The 18,295-nt window shown below is 46.4% G+C and overlaps 2 protein-coding genes across 6 annotated transcripts in view; one reads left to right on the top strand and one right to left on the bottom strand.

Moving 5' to 3' along the window:
• The window catches only part of FARSB (phenylalanyl-tRNA synthetase subunit beta), a 41,482-nt gene extending 36,666 nt beyond the window's left edge, over positions 1 to 4,816 (top strand). For both annotated transcript variants that reach the window (XM_069792102.1, XM_069792101.1), the window contains one exon: positions 4,132 to 4,816. In XM_069792102.1, the coding sequence (XP_069648203.1) occupies positions 4,132 to 4,283 (152 nt within the window). In that variant the 3' untranslated portion in view covers positions 4,284 to 4,816. The remainder of the gene's footprint in view (positions 1 to 4,131) is intronic.
• A 7,228-nt stretch (positions 4,817 to 12,044) lies between these two features.
• Positions 12,045 to 18,295, bottom strand: part of SGPP2 (sphingosine-1-phosphate phosphatase 2) — a 39,078-nt gene continuing 32,827 nt past the window's right edge. For 3 of the 4 annotated variants that reach the window (XM_069792100.1, XM_069792098.1, XM_069792099.1), the window contains one exon: positions 12,047 to 13,245. In XM_069792100.1, the coding sequence (XP_069648201.1) occupies positions 12,700 to 13,245 (546 nt within the window). In that variant the 3' untranslated portion in view covers positions 12,047 to 12,699. Of the gene's footprint in view, positions 13,246 to 18,295 lie in introns of all 4 variants that reach the window. The other variant, XM_069792097.1, reaches the window with a different exon arrangement.

Below are 18,295 nucleotides of genomic sequence, written 5' to 3'. Positions count from 1 at the left end.
TCCCCATATGTGCAAGTAGCATAAGCACATGTCGTTCATACAGCCTTGACTCTCACTCTGAAGTTTTATACTTCAAGAGTTGACATGATAGTCCAGTCCATAACAGAAGCTTTGCTAGAAATCTAAACCACCATTGCTATTTACTTGATAATACAAGAAACACACAAATTGGGGGGAAAAAAAATCCTTACTTTTGTTTCCTGGTTATTTGGATGAATCCTCTGGTTTGCTGTCCTGCTCTGTGGGTTGCTTTGGTCCTCCCACAACCCATGACTTGTCCGCAGCACAGTGAGGTTTTGCTAGCTCAGATCTCCTTTCCTAGTCTTGGTTGCTCCCTCAGGCAAAGCACTGCCCGCCACTGCAAAATGCTTGTTTCTCTTTTCCCCCCTTTCTGCTCAGATTTTTCACATTTCTTTTGATTTTTTTCTTTCTTTATGTACTTCCCTTTCAATGTCTGAATTTTTTGATCTGAAATTTACATTTGCTCCAGATTCTGGTGCCCTTGCAGACATACATGGACCAACAGCACCCCATCTCAGGCGTGAGCCAACCTTGTTCCCTTACCATGTGTGTGGTCAAAGGAAGAGTCACTAAGATGAGGAAGCCTTAGATCCCCCATCTGTGGGATGCAGTCTGGAGGCCCTTTTGGCAGGCAGGAATATACTTTGAAGCATTCTGTAGTGCAGCCAGTTATCATAATAATAGTTTCATTATTAACAGGAGTTCCTAAACTCTCTGTAAACCTATTCCTCAGCTCATGTTTCTTTGGTGCAAGAGTGAAGTATTAGCTGGACAGATGGGGACCCTAAAGCTTTTAACAGGTTCTTTCATTTTTATTTGCTTATTGTCTGATCTCTTCCAGTCACAGAATTATACCCTGCAAGTGCCATGTCTGCAAAGCACCAGGCACACTAGTCACTGCACTGTGAAGTAACCAACGTTGCAGGGTTGGCTAAACTAGAAATGGAGGGGTGATTTGAAGGTCCTGCTTCCTGCACTTTGGGGAGCTAAATGTTCCCCCTTAATATTAATTATATATTTACCTCTTCACTGCAAGGAAGCACAAAGAAACGTAATATCACGGTCCAGCATCAGTTGCTGCATATAAGATGGTATATATGGCTGAATGCCTAACCCATAGCCTAGAACAGCGTATTCAGAGCCACACTGAGTGTATAGTTTCATTGTACAGGTTTCAGCCACACCAACAGCTTGTCCCGCTCTCTTCCCCTCTCCAGGTGGAGAGCCACCACCTCCCTTTTGGTGGTGGTGATTCACTGATTCAGTTCACTTGTGTTGTGAAGCTGTGCTGTAAGCTCATGGTAAGAAGGGATAAATTTTATTGGTGTTAAGATTCTAGCTAACATAACTCTTCACTTTATGCCATAATCATTAAGCCATTTCATAGTTTCTAATATAATGTCATGAATTGCCATCAGTTTTCAAAGTTTATCACAAATGCATTTGATTTAGTTAAATGCAAGAGAACTTGTACTGACGTTAACCTTCTAGGGAAAGTCACTAGTTGTGGATGTGAGGGTTGGGTAAGGCTTCAAGTCACCCCCACTGCCTGTCCACCTTCTGCCTAACTTCTGACTGACAGACTGACAATTGGTGATGCCCAGATAGCAGAGCATTTCTTGTGCCTGAAAACATAAAATTGTTTCACACAATGGGAAACGGCACAGATCTTTGAAACTGCCTTTGATAGACTGAGTGCAGTATTGTTTTAGACCCCTATCCAGATGTCTACAAGAAGTTTAGAAACAGTTAAGTCTCATCATATAATTGGGTCTAGATGTGCAAGAAGATAAAGTAACTTTCCCAAGGCTACACACAGGGCAGCTCAGAAGAACAGACAAGTCAGACTCAGTTTTTTAACTAACCATATTGTCAAAGCTCTTTTTTTCCTATAGTTTTATAGTGGGGTACTATGCCAACGTTATTAACTTCTGCTTGGTTCTTGCTCTTGTGCCGGTTGAAGCTTACAGTCAAGTTTCTAAAAGAACATCACTGTGTGCTGCTCACATCTTTGGTACAATACCAGCTTTATTCACAAAGAGGAAAGCCTTTGCCACTAACTACAAGGGTACTTTATTTTTAGGTTATGTTTTCATCCACAATCTGCAGAGTGATCTGTATGTGTGGCATTTGTTTCTTTTCTAAATTTGTTCTGTCAAGTTTTATTTTAACACTTGTTTTGAATAGTGCAGCTTAGCAGTGGCAAGTGTCTGTTTGGCTAGAGTCATATGCCAGTAACATCCAGGGGCTAGATAATTTCACTTTTGTACATCCAGTGTAAGTTGTTGGTTTGCGCTAGTAGCTAAGACTGGAACCGGATGATTTAAAAGATACTGGTTCTGAATATTTTTTAAAACAGCCTTTAGGTAATGTTACTGTGATCATTTACTACTGCCATCAGATTTCACAAGGCAGCCAAAATTGAAGTACACATTTAAGTTACTTTGCACTTGCAGCATGTTAGACAAGAAAAAGACCTAATTGCTGTTCTTATTCTTGTAGCTGCAAATTATGACTACAAACCTCATAGGGGACACTTCTTCAATGAACTATTTCCATTGGGGAGCTAACAAAGAATATATCTCTGGGCCTGACCACTAGTGATCAGAGTGTCATGAAAATATTCCTGAGGTTTGAGGTTAATTTGGCTGCTTATTGCCTTTTTTAAATAGCTCTTTGTAAACGCAGTAAAATGTTCTGGGCTGATCCTGAAACTTAAATAGCATTTGGAGCAACCAGAGAGTAAGTTGCCATTAGGAAATTCTTGCAGTCCTTTTGCAGGATGCAGAGGATGCTGAAGGGCTGAGTGCCAGTGTCAGGAGCAGGCAGGGAACAGGACTGGAAGCAGCTCTTCAGCTGTTGTCTTCAAACTGGTGCAGAAGCAAGTAGAGCAGGGATGTTTCTCATCTGCACTGATGCAACCCCATGCATACCCAATAACCAGCTCTTCTTGTAGAAGATGCTTTCTTGGATTTCAGCCTATTGAGATAAAGATGCAGACCAAGGAGTGAGGGCAAGGAAGCTGACTGGTGCCTGATGCTGTCCCTGCTGACCTGTTTAACTTCTGAGTGGAAATCTAGTAAAGGGCCCTTCTCTGCAAGGGCAGTAACATTAAAAACATGGCGGAAGCAGCCTTCTACAGGAGGATCTATAGGATTCAGTGGCCTTGTTTCATCCTCTCCCCTTTCCTCCTTTGAGTTCACAGCATCATCTGCAGCACTACTCACTGGAGGTCCTGTGCACTGTGCCTTGCTTCCACACACTTGCTAGAGGTGGCTTCAGAAGGAGCACCTTGCTGGTTTCATTTGGTTTTGTCTTTTGAAGGGCTATCTGGTCAAAATGCCACTCACCTCAGGACAGAGACAAAAAATTGCAAGCGTAGCTGCTACAGACAAGCTTGAAGATATTGCTGGTATAACCACCATGCATAGATAAATTCCCAGGTACGAAAGGCTTTCCATGAAAAAGTCTGCACAGCTCCTCCAAGTTCTTCACTGCCAATTCAACTACTTTGGGTTTTTCTTTGTTTTTACTTTAAACGCCCAAATAACATTTAAAACTTGGGGCTTGGCTTGAGGTAAGAGGAAGATAATCTTCAGGTTGTTCATTGTTCCACAGTTTTACAGTGTATATGAAACTGCTTAAAAGCCCATCTCCAGATGAGGAATGTAGGTTGTTTCTAATTACATGACATGTAATCAAGCATGACATGCCTACTTACCCCATAGATGACAGCAAGCTTTATTTCCTTAAACAGAGTAAGGTGGGAAACATTCAGGTGTTAAATAGCCTAAAGCCTGCAAAAGTTCATTTCGGTAGCCCTCTGGGTCGACTTAACTGTGCTAACTTCTATTATGGGAGTAACTTAGTCAAAACAACTGGAGTGTGAAAAATGCCCACGCTTTGAGCTACACATTTTATTTTTAACTAAAAGCATTTCCTCATTCTATTATCAATCATGACAACTGTTAATGCAGGAAAGTGAGAGCCCCTTCTTAGCATCTCAGCACAGAGAGTGGTTTAATACTGAGAGCTTTGTTCCCCATATGAAATGCCTATTGACTTCTTTGGCCCAGAGAAATATTGATTTTTCTCTCACTTTCTTTACAGGCTCTGCTTTCTTTCCTGGTCGCTGCGCTGAGATCTTTGCCAAAGGTCAAAGCATTGGGAAACTTGGAGTCCTACACCCCGATGTTATCACCAAGTTTGAGCTCACCATGCCATGCTCTGCCCTAGAGATCAATATTGAGCCCTTCGTGTGAAGATGGGACTTTTATCCTCCTACAGCCGTCCACTGTGACACGCAGCACCCTCTGCTCTTTTGTCTTCCTCTGTGGGGGACATCCGCTTATGCTTTTATGTTCCAATAAACTAGAAAAACAGAGCCTGGCTCCCTGGGTAAATATGTTCCTTACAGTGCAATTTGGCTAGCTTATGCGGGGTAAGAATGTGGCATCTCGGACTAGACCATGCACTCAATATTTTTAAAGGGGGGGCGGGGGGAGAAACAAGTTGGGTAAAAGCCCAGTGTTTTACAAGAGAAATGTAATGGCAGAGCACATAATTAGTTTTCAAAATCAGAAATGTTCCACAGACACAGCTTCATCCTGTAACTGATTATGGCTGCATAGCAGGAATCTCATTCTTTTCTTATTGCATGAAATAAGATAATTGATTAGAGCAAATGTTGAGTGAATGTGAGCAGAACTAAGGAGTTGAGCTTTTATTCTGTACGGTTGTCATGTGCTCATCAATGGCTGGGGGAGGAAAATAAACTTGTTTCATGAAAACCAGAGCTATTTTGTAAGCAAGATGTGTGTCATATCTGCTTCCCTACTCCAGACATAACTGTTGATCCTTTATCATTCTAAATTCAGAAGGGGGAGGGGGTGGAATTAAATTTTTTCATGGTTGATGTAAGCCTAGTGGTTTTTGAAGCTCCAAACCAAATTGGGGAAATGCATTTAAGAGCATATGCCAGTGGTCTTTTGCATGAGGAGCTGAAAGATATCAAAGCCTTTGTCCGACTGAGGCTGGTGTATTTGTCTGCAGAAGTTAGTGTGGTCCCACTGCATTCACATAGCCCCACCAGTGGCTTTCTGGACCCCAGCTGCACAGCAGGGACCACGCAGCATTCAGTTTTACTTTCCTTGCAGTTTTCCCCCTGACAATATATGAGAACCTCTCACAGGTCAGGTTTTTCCTTCTAGGTGGCTTTCTGGCAGCAGCTATGCTACAGCCAGGCACATTGTGCCTCTGCTGTCTGGGAAACTGAGAAGCTCCATCCAGCATGGCGATGCCAGATACATCCTTTCTGGTGTAATGCCACTGAGTGGGTGGCCAGCTCAATACACTGGAGCAGGCTCTTTACTGGCTTGCTAATGAAGCTTGCTATCCCTCATTTGCAATATTATAACCATTGCTAATGTTACAGGCTAACAATAGTGAGTATTTTGCATTAGGCCAATACGCTGTGGCTTGTTTTCATTGCTAGGGCCAGATAGCCCCTGATCCCAGGAGGGGCCTGTCCAAGAGTGGACATCTGGGTGATGCTGGAAAAGGGTGTTACAATTACTATCTCATCGAGAAGAGAGATATGCAATGGTGACGGTGAGGTTTTGAAGCTCATAGTTTTGAGCTGCGTGCCTGTGCAGACCCCTATCACTGGGCCCATGATGGCTTTTCAATGGTAGCCCTGTCTGTAATCTTAACAGGTGGGAGGGCAACAGGCGACGCTTTTTGGTGCAAGTGTTAATCCAGTATGAAAAATGCACTACAGTTACCCATCTGGAAACCCTACAGTTCCCCTCAGATGGAAGTGTAGATTTTAATTATCTCTGCATGACAGACGTGAAATGAGAATATAGCTATTGCCATACGTTGCACGACTGACTCCAGTGCCCACGGAGAGTGAGAAAACTGCAGCTCACATTTTACAGTCTCCCAAGGGATTAGCCAGCTTGTCGTTCACGGGATACATCTCTCCGTGATGCCTACACAACTGTAACCAAGCAAGCTCACAGTGTGGGAAGCAATCTGTAACGCAGATGGTAAGTATTAAACCCCGCTGTTTATTAGTGTGTCATGCATGGGGCTTAGGACGACAATAAGGCAGATTTGCATTTCAGCAGAGTACAGGCATATTTGCATGCACTAAATATATCTCGCTACACAAGATTTTCTGACTCTTTGGGTGTCCCAGTTCTCCTGTGAATTTACTGTCCTTTTGAGTGTAAAGACCAGATTACGCTGGGACTAAGGGCTTGAGCTGCGGTGGTATGTGTTGTGAGGCTTTTAGGGATCACTTCTCCCTTTTCATACCATTTGCCCATGTGGTGGTAGCTAAGCGCTCCACAAGCGGGACGTCAGCTCTGTCCCAGGAAGTAGCATTACTTGCTAAAAGTAGAGGAGGAGAATCAAGAGAAAGGTTAAAAAGGCTCTTCAGAGCCACCGACCCCTCTCACAGCTAGATGCGGTGCTAGCAGCCTTGCAAAGGCTGCTGTAGCTCTGAAATTCAAGCTTTGCTGTAGTGCTGTGGTTAGGATTAGCTGTGAATCCCAACGAGTGGGACACTTCATACAAGTCTAGCGTATTTATTGCAGGGCGTTGTCTTTCATAGCCCAAACCCAATTACCTGATATTTACAGCTTGCTCATAGCTGTATTCAATAATCAAGGTGTCTAACACACAGCTTCATGCTACAGAAAGCCGCCGCAAGCATTACAATTTTGCTTTTATCCTTTGCTGTAGCTGTGATCTCTGGCAAAAGACACATTGTCTGCTGATGCCGGTGGCTTTTGAGCAATTTTTTAACATCTTTTGAACTTTGATTTTTTTAATGAAGAGTTGGAAGTTGGATTTTTTGCTAGTGGTCCCCAATCATGAGTTACTTTTGGCCTGCTCCTGCTGGCTGCGGGTACTGGGTCATCACTCACTGAGGATCTGAACAGGAGCACAAAAAGCTGGAGAGCCGGCGACAGAGAGGTCAAAGGCCATTTTAACGTGCTGTCTGGGTGACTGCTGGGTTCCATTCAGCTGGACACGAGTACTGACTTCTGTGTTTGTCCTTGCTCTGCTTCGGTCCCACAAAGGTGCTTTTCCAAACAGCAGTGCCCCTGAGGCAGCCCGGCTCCAGCTCCCAGCCGCAGGCCTCTGCGCTCGCGGCTCACCGTTGCTGCTGCGCAAGAGGACTGACGTCAAGGTAACGCTCGGGACCGTTTCCATCTCCTGGCTGGTAGCGGGCTTGCTTGCAATTTAAATCATTCTGGGTTTGGCAGGCCAGTGTGGAATAGGCCGAGCAAAAGCAACGGGCGCTGCCAGGAGGCTGCCGCGGGGATCGCGGCCTCGGGCACACGCGACACCTCTGACCGCCCGGCGACCTCCAAACCGAGCCCGGCGCGAGGGAGGGCGGCAGCGGGGACGGCAGGCCGGCCGTCGCTGCCGGCCAGACTGCCGGCCTGGTCCCGTGCAGGCAGCGGGGAAGCGACGCGCTCCGTCCGACGGGAGCAGGAGCTCGGCGGCAGCCAACGAGGGTCACGCTTTACGCGAATGCGCGAGATCCCACCCACTGCTGAGCCGCGCTTCCGCCCTCTTCAGAGTTGTACCCACGTTTCCGAACTTCCGCTTGCAGCACACGTTCAAAGGGTTAAAACTGAAACCGAGACCGTTTTCTTTTCTTCCATCCCCTAAGTTAAATCACCTGTATCCAGAAAAGCAAGGCCCAAGCTTACTTGCAGTTTTACATAGAAATCTGGATGGATTAGGCGACTGGGGTCATGACAAAGTTACTGTTGGAAAATTAAACCAGACCAATTCAGTGCTTGCTGGTTTGGTTTTTAATCCCTGCCAAGGGGTGCAATAACATTCGGCTGCTGCCAGAGCAGCTGGATCTGCGCTGGGGGACCGGCACACAGAGATGCCCCGCGACGGGCGGAAGCCTGGATCGGCGCCGCGCGCCCGGAAAGCGGTTTGCAGAGTGAGCACCTCAGGAGGAGGCAGCCTCGGGGCAGGACAGAGCGGACTAAGCTGAGGGTGAGATGCCTGCTACATCCCTGTCGACAGCACAACAAAGGAAATTTAGAAAACGATTGTCTTGGCACCACCCCTCCAGCTGAAGAAGGCCGCGGGATGGAGAGCTGTAGCGCTGAGCCAGGATGTACGGGACAGTACTGAGGAGAAGTCAACAGCCCAGGCTCCATGGCTGGTGCTCCATATCTGGAAGTTATCTCCTACCCTGTCCAAATCAAAGGCAGCGTTTTACTCTAAAAACCTGAGCATGCCTATTCAAGAGGATCCAGCTGATGCCTTTGTGTTACTGAGTACCGAACATGACCGGCAAACTGGCCACAAAACCCCATTTTCTACCATCACACTGGAGATGCAGAGACACCCGAACTGCAGGGATGAAGAGGTGGAGAGCATTTCCAAAGACAACAAAGACACACATGGGTTTGCAGTGAGGACCTGCAGGTTAATGAAATACAGAACGGGTGATGCGTCTTACCTTGTCAGAGGACTTGCCTCTTCAAGCCTGGGCCCGTGGGAACAGCTGCGGTCCTGTGAGCATCCCACAAGCACAGCCACAACGTGAAGCCCAGCCGAAAGCCTTGCCTGGTCCCAGCAGCCCAGAGATGCTGCAGCAATCAGGGCTCACCCCAATCAGCTGTGGGCACTTGGGGGGCCACAGGCACACCGCTTCCAGGCAGGATGTGATGCTGACAGGAGGACACGGCTCTACCTGGTTTCAAATACACATCCTTGTTGACAAAAAAACCTCATCAGGCTCCTCAGCGAACACGAATAATCTGCAGTTTATGGGATGTCATGCTATAATTGCATATATTAATTTAAAATAAAATTTGGCTTCCAATTAACTGTTTAGTCTATTAGAGGTAGATATTGCAGGTGAAGGAGATTCCAGGTGCCCAAGTGTCCGCCATCAGTAATGACACAGCAACTCTCACATTTCCATTTGCAAAGGACATAACAAATAGTTGTGAGTAGATCAGTAGTCTTTTATGTTTTAAAAGAAGCAGGATGTTGCTGCTGAGCCCAGAGGAGCCAAAGCTCACAGCTAGACTGAACAGGGAACAAGGCGCCACAAGCGGGCCAGCTTGGGAAGAGAGGTGGGTGGCTGCATTTGAGAAGCTTTTTAAACTGCAACTCATTCCCCTTACATCAATCATTTACAAGTAGCAATAGAGGACACAAAATTAATGGAGAAACACCAAATTTTGCAAAATAGGTATATTTTAAAATTTGAACCAAATACCGTTTGAATGTATTGCATGAATTACATGCAGGTGAATACTATAAAAGATAAAAATACCTGTGCACATACTTTATAAATCCAAGCATTTATATATAATTCATAAAATATTCATAGCATAAAATAGCTGTGATTCAGAACAGAAGTTTTACACGTAAAACTGCATGAATGTCTCTGTCAAACCGTGCCTTTCTTGGGACTGATTCAACCCCACAGCTTAAACCCTCAGCTTGCTGCCAAGTTTTTTCCCCAGTTTTGGTCCCATCCACTGTGATGTGGCACCTCCCCAGGGCTTCAGCTCTGCCATGCAGTTGTACATCATAAAGCACTCTTAACAGAAGGTATTTTAAAGGTGTTTTAAAGCCTGATGGCAGCGCTTCTGTGGTGGGTGGGAGGGAGGGGACACTAAGGACTGGACCCCATGGCTTTGGTGGCCCGAATCCAGCACTCACCAAAGGGCATGTGTGAGTGGGCACGTGCCCTGCTGACTCATTGAAGCCATTTGCATGCACATGTAAAGTCCACACAGCCTGATTTAGAACAGTTTATCCACAGCCTGGGAAAATCTAAAAATGGTTAAAGTTTCTGCTTGCATTTCTTCTGGAGACTACCAAACTGGTTTTAAAAATCACACAGCTCTTTCACGTGCACGCCTGCCGTGTCTCAGCCAAAACTCCCAGCTATGTTTTTGGAACTTGGTTATATTTATCCAAGCAGTCAATTGATGGCAAAGCACCTCTACATTCTTCAAGTTAATTTTTCTTGAAGCCAAGAAGACAAGCATACATGGTTAAAAAGCTGGCTTTCACTGCACATTCTGCCAGGAAATGCACAGGTGCCATGCTTGAAGCTCCGTGGTCATAGCGTGTTACATTTTTCTAGCCAAGCAGACCACATTCACCACTGTATTTCTCAACAGCTCATTGGTCCAACAGCTGATATATATATTTTTAAAATAAGCAGCCTGAGTTATAGCGACCCTCCTATGAACACTCCTCAACTGCTACTTCACGAGTGTACACACGGTATTGCAAGATGCATGGAAGACCACCTGTAATGCTGTGCAGCACCAGAAAATGATGACATCTTATCATCGCCACACATTGTAGTCACTGGAGACCCCACTCAGCTCCTTCCACAATGCAGTTTAAGGACACTACTTGTCACTCCTGCATGATAGGAAGGACTTTGTCCCATCCCCTAGACAGGGAAGCTAAATCAGAGTTAAACAGTTTGAACACAAGCCTCAACATTGCGGTAACAACTCTGCTCGGTTGTATGTAGGCAAAGGTTCTTTAGTGGAGGCTTTCTTATCAATATCCAGGATAAATTTGTTACATATCACTTAAAATGTTTTGTGTTGGATTTTTCCTTTCTTCTGTTTTACTTTTTTGTTTGGTTTGTTGGGTTTTTTTGAGGAATTGCAGTGCATAAGACCATACACACAGAACTAGCCAGGTCTGGCAGTGCCATCAGAAGACACTATGACAAGCGACAAGTACAACTATTATCAGATTTCTTTAGGGAAATGCTCAGCTCTATCCAAGTGTGACCATCTCTGATCTCTGCCAATGCTTGTTACTGAAGAAACCTGCCGTCTTGGCCAGCAGGATGCTCCACCAAAGCCCAACAGCGCGAAGGTGCCAGCACTTGAAGAGCCTCCGCCTCCACATCACCTTCCCATTTTCAGCCACTCTTCCTTCGCCCCCAGTCCCCAGGGGATAGCGGGGCACAGACAGAGCTCTGCATGCCCCAAGGACGGTGCTTTGTTCTTGGCTGGTTGTCTCTTCCCCCACCCCACCAGCTCCTTCATCCCCCATGCCCCAAACGCAAGCCCTTCTTTGGCTTGCTGTCCTGCTTCAGCAGGAGCAACCCCATGGCCAAGTAGGCCATTTTGCAGCCCACGGAGCCATGGAGCTGGTGTTCCACAGGCACAGCCGTGCTTCCTGACACCCCTGACCCCATGGCAAACCAGCTGCTGCTGCTGCTCCAGCAGGGATTTGGGCTTTGTACTCTGTGCTTGTCATCTTTAGTCATCTGGGCCAGGAGTCTCTAATTATGGGACACAGTGGGGTCAGTGATTTCTGACCCAAAGTTATTTGTGTACAGCAATTCCCATGACTCTTCCAAATCAGGTATTTTAGGCCAGTTGTATTGGGTTTGCATAGCAAGCTTTTGGTAGCAGGGGTTTACAGGGGTGGCTTCTGTGAGAAGCTACTAGAAGCTTTCTCTGTGTCAAACAGAGCCAATGCCAGCCAGCTCCAAGACAGACCCACTGCTGGCCAAGGCTAAGCCCATCAGCAATGGTGGCAGAACCTCTGGGATAACAGATTTAAGAAGGGCAAAAAAGTTGCAGGGCACACAGAAACTGCAGCCGGAGAAAGGACTGAGAACATGTGAGAGAAACAACCCTGCAGACCCCCAGGTCATGAAGAAGCAGGGGGAGGAGGTGCTCCAGGCACCGGAGCAGAGATTCCCCTGCAGCCCGTGGGGAAGACCATGGTGAGGCAGGCTGTCCCCCTGCAGCCCAGGGAGGTCCACGGTGGAGCAGATATCCACCTGCAGGCCGGGGAGGACCCCACGCCGGAGCAGGGGGATGCCCGAAGGAGGCTGTGACCCCGTGGGAAGCCCACGCTGGAGCAGGCTCCTGGCAGGACCTGCAGATCTGTGGAGAGAGGAGCCCACGGAGCAGGTTTTCTGGCAGGACTTGTGACCCCACGGGGGACCCACACTGGAGCAGTGTGTTCCTGAAGGACTGCACGCTGTGGAAGGGACCCATGCTGGAGCAGTTTGTGAAGAACTGCAGCCTGTGGGAAGGACCCATGTTGGAGAAGTTCGTGGAGGACTGTCTCCCGTGGGAGGGACCCTATGCTGGAGCAGGGAAGAGTGTGATGAGTCCTGCCCCTGAGGAGGATGAAGCAGCAGGGACAACGTGTGATGAACTGATCGTAACCCCCACTCCCTGTCCCCCTGCACCACTGGGCGGGGGAAGGAGGGGTAGAGAAAATTGGGAGTGAAGTTGAGCCTGGGAAGAAGAAAGGGGTGAAGGGGAAGGTGTTTTTAAGATTTGGTTTTATTTCTCATTACCCTACTCTGGTTTGATTGGTAATAAATTAGATTAATTTCCCCAAGTTGAGTCTGGTTTGCCCCTGACGGTAACTGGCGAGTGATCTCTCCCTGTCCTTGTCTCGACCCATGAGCTTTTTGTTATATTTTCTCTCCCCTGTCCCGCTGAGGAAGGGGAGTGATAGAGCGGCTTTGGTGGGCACCTGGCATCCAGCCAGGGTCAACCCACCACACCAGTGCAGAAAGGCACAAAACACTTTCTGGTCAAGTTACCAGCCTTGCTTGACTTATCACATCTCTGAAATGGTGGTGCCATACATTGCTTTGTAAGGAAGGCACCGTGCTCACATCAGTCCTAACAGCTTGTGCAGCAGTGGCACAATCACAGTAGCACTGAAGCCAACTGAGGAGTACGTTATAAATTTATACGGCACTTCGACTTCCAGTCGTCTCCGGGCTTCCAGGTCACCAATGGGAAACTTGTACCGATAACCCAGCATGCCAAGGACCACATTCTTCATGAGCTGGCGTGTCAGTAGAACAACAAAGATCCCTACGAAAAATCTGGCTAGCACGACCACCACTATTTTACTGGTGATCAGAGGAAATCCAAGCTGAAAATTTTTACCGGTGTAGGCTGGTGCAGCATACTGGTTATTTAACCAAAATCCCACAGTTGCTCCAGCTCCTGCTCCTAAGATAGTAGTGGTGTCTGCCCTGGTAGGGCTGTAATAGTCTAGTTTGGGGTAGTTGTAACATAAGACAAGTGGCACAACTATGGAAAGCAGTGGACAGAAGGGACTAGTTAAAAGCAAGTGATCTATCATGTCCCACGCAGGATACAAGAGCACGAGCAGCACAGCTGAAATCAGCGCTCCGCCGATCACATCCTGCAAAGAGATCACATTTAAAAGCTTTGTGAGACCTGGAAGGTAAAACAAATATTCTTGGGTGATGATAAAAGACCAATATCTGCATTTGTGGGCACACAGCATCAGAGGAACATCCTGAATTGACAGCCATGGCACTGTCCATGCGCATGACAACCCGAAGCCTGTGCTAAACAAATCGCGGCAATCCGTGCACCCAGCGTTAGCCTTGTCTACGTGAATGTATCTGTTGACCTATATTTTTCCCCTGAACAAGTGAGATTCTTCCCCCCACCTGCTTTTATGTTTTAAGGGCACTCTCCACTTACGACCTCAATGGAAAAGGCACATGCACAACTCCATCTCAGGGATGATATCACAGCAAGCTGCATTCATACAACCCCTTCCCCTCCCATAATCCCACAAGTAATTTCATCATGTCAGTAGGATTATCGCTTGCTTGCTTTGCAGAAATGGGAAGATGCTGTCTTTTGTCAGAGACAAGCACCCGGTCCAGGAGCACAGGCTCTGGAGGAGAAAAATGCAAAGCTGCAGGACATGGTGCCTGTGCCATGATTTCTGCCAACCGTGGTGAGAAGTAGGCACCGCTGGGCAGGAATACATCAAGAAGAAATTTGTTGCCCAAGCCTCTGAAATCTGGCTTGCAGTAAAGCGCCCAAGGCAAGCTCATAGTTAAAACCTAATTTATTAACAGAAGCAAATAAGGTGTTTTGAGAACTTGATTGTTGTCGACCGCAAGGCTGGGAAAGAAGACAAGAGGTAACCCCTAACAAAAGCTGTCTGTATGAGAGCAGCCAGATAAAAAAAAGCAATGTAACAAGTTTCCCTGCACTGCTCTCCCGGCCTCACTCAGGAGGCAGCAGAGTCTGTGCTCTGACCATGAAATGCACTGCAAAAGCTAAACTCAATCACAGACAGAAACCTCCTCTTCTCAAGATTGTATCTTTTTCACAGAGCCATGACAGTTGACTACTACCATGCTTGGTCACCATCTAAAATGAATTATTTATGAGAACTTCACTTATAGTTAGGCAGGAATGAGGGGACTTTTTCACAACAGAAATATTTATGACTTTCTGGTAAATGCATTACTCCAGTATGGCTGAACTTTAGCTGTTTACAACTTCCAGGCAATAGATTCACAGCACGTTTAGTTTTAAGCAACTCCCAGATCAATTTTGCATATTCCTGATACAAATTTCCACTTACATTTATTCCCTCATCCATGACAAGAGGACAGCCATGGAAATACACAAAGTTGTTCACAGATGTCTAATGTGTAAAATACCATTAGGTATCAATATTTCACAATAATCCATCTTCTGATACAATTTTTAGATGATAACTTTACACACAAAGGCATGTTTTGGCCCAACACTAACTGCATCAGCACAAAAGAGCTGGGGGTTGCTCCCAGCACTGATGCTCAGAAATCCCATCGCCATGCTGTACCTCCATTTCCCACCCCACTATTTGTCCACCTCATATTAGAAGAAAAAGTCCTGACATCTCAATACCCCCTCCACGTGTGACTAAGGAGTGAAACTCAAAAGCTGTTCACATGCTTTTCCGTTCCAATTAAAGATACTTAACCAAACATTAACATTCCCCTAACAAAAGCTTTGCTCAGATTTACCCAGTTGACTCCAGCGGTTCCCAGCCAGGGCGCAGACAGCCTCTATTTACGGACCCAATTAAAGTTTTCTGAATTTTGTTATCCTCCCATTCAGCCCCAATACAGTGACAGGGCTCCTGCAGTTTTCAGGTAGGACCCAGATAACCAGCTCTGCTCCCGACCAGTGGCTTATACCAGTGGTCTCCAAAGTGGGTGTGCAAGACAACCCATCGGGCTGTGGGAAGAAAATACTTTTTGCACCACTAATAAGTACAATAAATTTTTTTTTTTTTTAAAGTAGTGCTTATTTCATCCTTATCTCATTCCTTTTTAATTTTTATTTTTGTGTATGTTTTATAATGTACATATCAGTACAATAGTACATGTAAATAATTCATAAGTAAATATACATATATTGGGGTGCATGCTCAGAATTTTTTTACTGATCAAAAATGTTTGGAGACCAGTGGTTTAGTCTGGATTTTCCCCTATCCACCAATATATGGGCTTCTCATTTTGGAGATTCCTTACTAAAAGCTGGTGAAGAGCATGGGACATAGCCAGCCGCAGCCATCAGTAGTGACTCCCTTTGGTTGCGGTACACACAGGCAGAGGTTTGATTTTCTCAGAACACACAGAGGAGGCGGGTGAGTTCAAGACCAACACTTTACAAGGACATTTAGCCATGCAGAATTAAAGATTTCCCCCCCTTGCCTGTTAAACTAAGGAGAAGATGGGACGAGGAGGGATGGCTTTGATTTCTGTGAGAAAAACTGCTTTTCTGGACTGTCCCTACTGTGCCACCAGGAGCAGGACCTTAGCTTTGCCTGGCAGTGGAGCTGCTGTTAGCACTCCCAGGAAGCACATTCTTGCCCGTCTGCCTGTGTAAACACATTAGCCTCTTGCCAAACCCACAATTACAAAGGAATTTTTAAATGAGGGCAAACATGAATTTTGCTCAAGGTGCAGCACTACCAGCAAAGCTTAAAACCTCCCGTTTCCCCGCTGGGATGCTCCAGCTCCCTCAGCACAGACAAGTCCTCCACAGGGTCCATCCCTCCCCAAAAGCCCCCCCCAGCTGCTGCACAGCAGCCCCTGCCTCCCCCCTAGCAACTAGCATCTGCCCGCGTTCGACAGAAGGGAGGCCTCACTCCTATCGATTTTAACTAGAGAGCTGTCATTTTGCTTTGCTCCCTAAAGAACAGGCCAGTATCGGGTTTCTAATGCTGCGAGTGGTTCAAGTTATTTTTCTGTGCTACAGGTACATAAACAACTGAGGTAAACACCCAGTTGCATGTGATGCCTGGGATGCAGGACTGGGAATTTCAAAATGCTTTCTGCCGATGCTTTTCACCGATGGAGCACGGCGGTGGCACCGTCCATGGGTACTGGCACCGCTGCTGCCACTCTCACGCTGGGCTGGGGTTTTTTGTTTCACAAGGTCTTAGAGCACAATTTGGTTTAGGATTGAAAAAGCTTTCTGGAGGCAAGACCCTTCTGTGCTCTTCCCATTGAAACTACGGTTGGAATTGCAAACACTCACAAAATGCCCCCAAAATATCGAACCAGCACCCCAAACGCAGTGGTACTTGAGATCTTCCCTGATAATGCCAATCAAGGCAAAAATAACACTTTTCCTATTCTGTCTTGTATATGGTCACTTATTGTCTGAATTCCCTTCACGCTTTCATTTACAGTGTGAGGCTCTACTCGCTCTCCTAAACAGAAATCTCCTATAGGTTACTCCGTTTCGTCCCACAAGGGCTGTACTGCCACAGTGTGTAAAGTGATGCCAATATGTTGTTTGTTTATCAGCTTTAAAATATTTAACATAATTTCAGGATTAATGGTGGTGGTAAAAAAACTGAGATACAGCACAGCAAAGGAGTGGGGTGGGGGCTACAGAGTACCTTCTCCTGAGGGTGCTGTAATCAGCAATAAATGCATCAATGCTGAATCAGTATATGGGGGGAGGGGCGCAATTTACTTTGTTTACAGAAACAACTTTCAGGTTTCTTTTTGGCCATAAAAAGTGACCTTTTGACTTCTCCCTGTATCCTACCCCCACGCAGGCTGGCACAGGGCATTATTGCTTTTAACTCAGGGCAGTACCAGTGGGAAGCTACAGTACCAGTAAGGTTGTCACAGCATCAGCTGTGGCTCTGGCGTGACCGGCTGCCTCCCCAAGCCCCCACCGCTGGCTGGAGACAGGGGAGCACACGTTGCGGCCAGGAGGAGACTCAGCTCTGCCGCCACGGCCAATGCCAAATCCATCAGCCTGGTGCATTAAGAAATTCCTGGCCCTGAAGTGTTAAAAGAAGGCTAAAAGCCTCCTCTCTTCCTCTGGCTGGGGAGGGCTGCCCTCAGCTGATGAAGTTCTTCCCAATATGATTTGCAATGACCTTGCGTGCATCCTTCTGCAATGCTGTGCACTCACATGAACACCATCGCTCAGCATTTCAAACACAAGATGACTCAGACGTGCTCCAGCAGCCGTGAGACAGGAAAACTTGTTCACCTCACTGAGGCAGGGATCAAAACTTGGGCCAAAGTTTTAGGATGGAGAGTAAAGGGGTATTTTCTAAAATACAGTTCTCTGGGGAAAAAAGGAAACAACAATAAAAAATCCCAGTCCAATTATCTCCAGTTGCTTTTTGTTCCTTAAAAATAACCCCTAAAATGTTACAGATTCGCTGCTTCAAAATGTGTCCAAATTTTTGCTTTGCCCTTTCCAGGTAACTCCAGATTCCCTCTTCTCCAGCTCCTCAGACTCTGCCATTTAAGACCTAAAAGGAAGGACCCTGCCTTTCCCCTGCTTCTCCACGCACGTGGGATATTCTCACGTTGGGGTGGTGAAGATGGGTTGTTGTAATTAAATTACCCCTCAGCAGTGCAAGCGCATTGCTTCCACCCCATTCTCTAGCTGGGTGATGCTCTCCTGGTAACAGGCCAGGCAACGGGTGTTTATTCCCTTTTGCCTAAGCATAGTATTCATTCTGATATGGCTATAATGATGCAGATAGCTCTCATACCAGCTTACTGCCTCTCCAGGTCTTTAATGGTAACATCTCTTCTACTGACACGACTGTGCTTTTTGAGGCCACTCCCGATCCAAAAGCAATGCCAGCAATGCTGAAATACAGACTTATTTGTAGAGCTGAGACTACAGAAGACGAGCCCCGCACCAGAGCTACAGCTACAGCTATAGCTATAGCAAAGCACAGTGCAGAGGTTTCCTTGCCACTCCTTCTCTGGTTCCTCAGACAGGAAAAATTCAGTTGCACTGAGTTGGTGGGTATATGTTACCCATTCGTTTGCTTTACTAAATTATTATGACCGCTTAATACATAACTATATCCTGTCGGTATTCATTTTCTATTAAGACCTCCGTTAAAAATCCATTAGACAGAGGCTGTTTTGGCTGGTGGCTTGGCT

The sequence above is a fragment of the Haliaeetus albicilla genome, chromosome 9 (assembly GCF_947461875.1).
Source record: "Haliaeetus albicilla chromosome 9, bHalAlb1.1, whole genome shotgun sequence".
NCBI classification, from domain to species: Eukaryota; Metazoa; Chordata; class Aves; order Accipitriformes; family Accipitridae; genus Haliaeetus; species Haliaeetus albicilla.
Note: the sequence above shows the minus strand (reverse complement) of the source record. Positions and strands in the feature narration are given on the sequence as shown.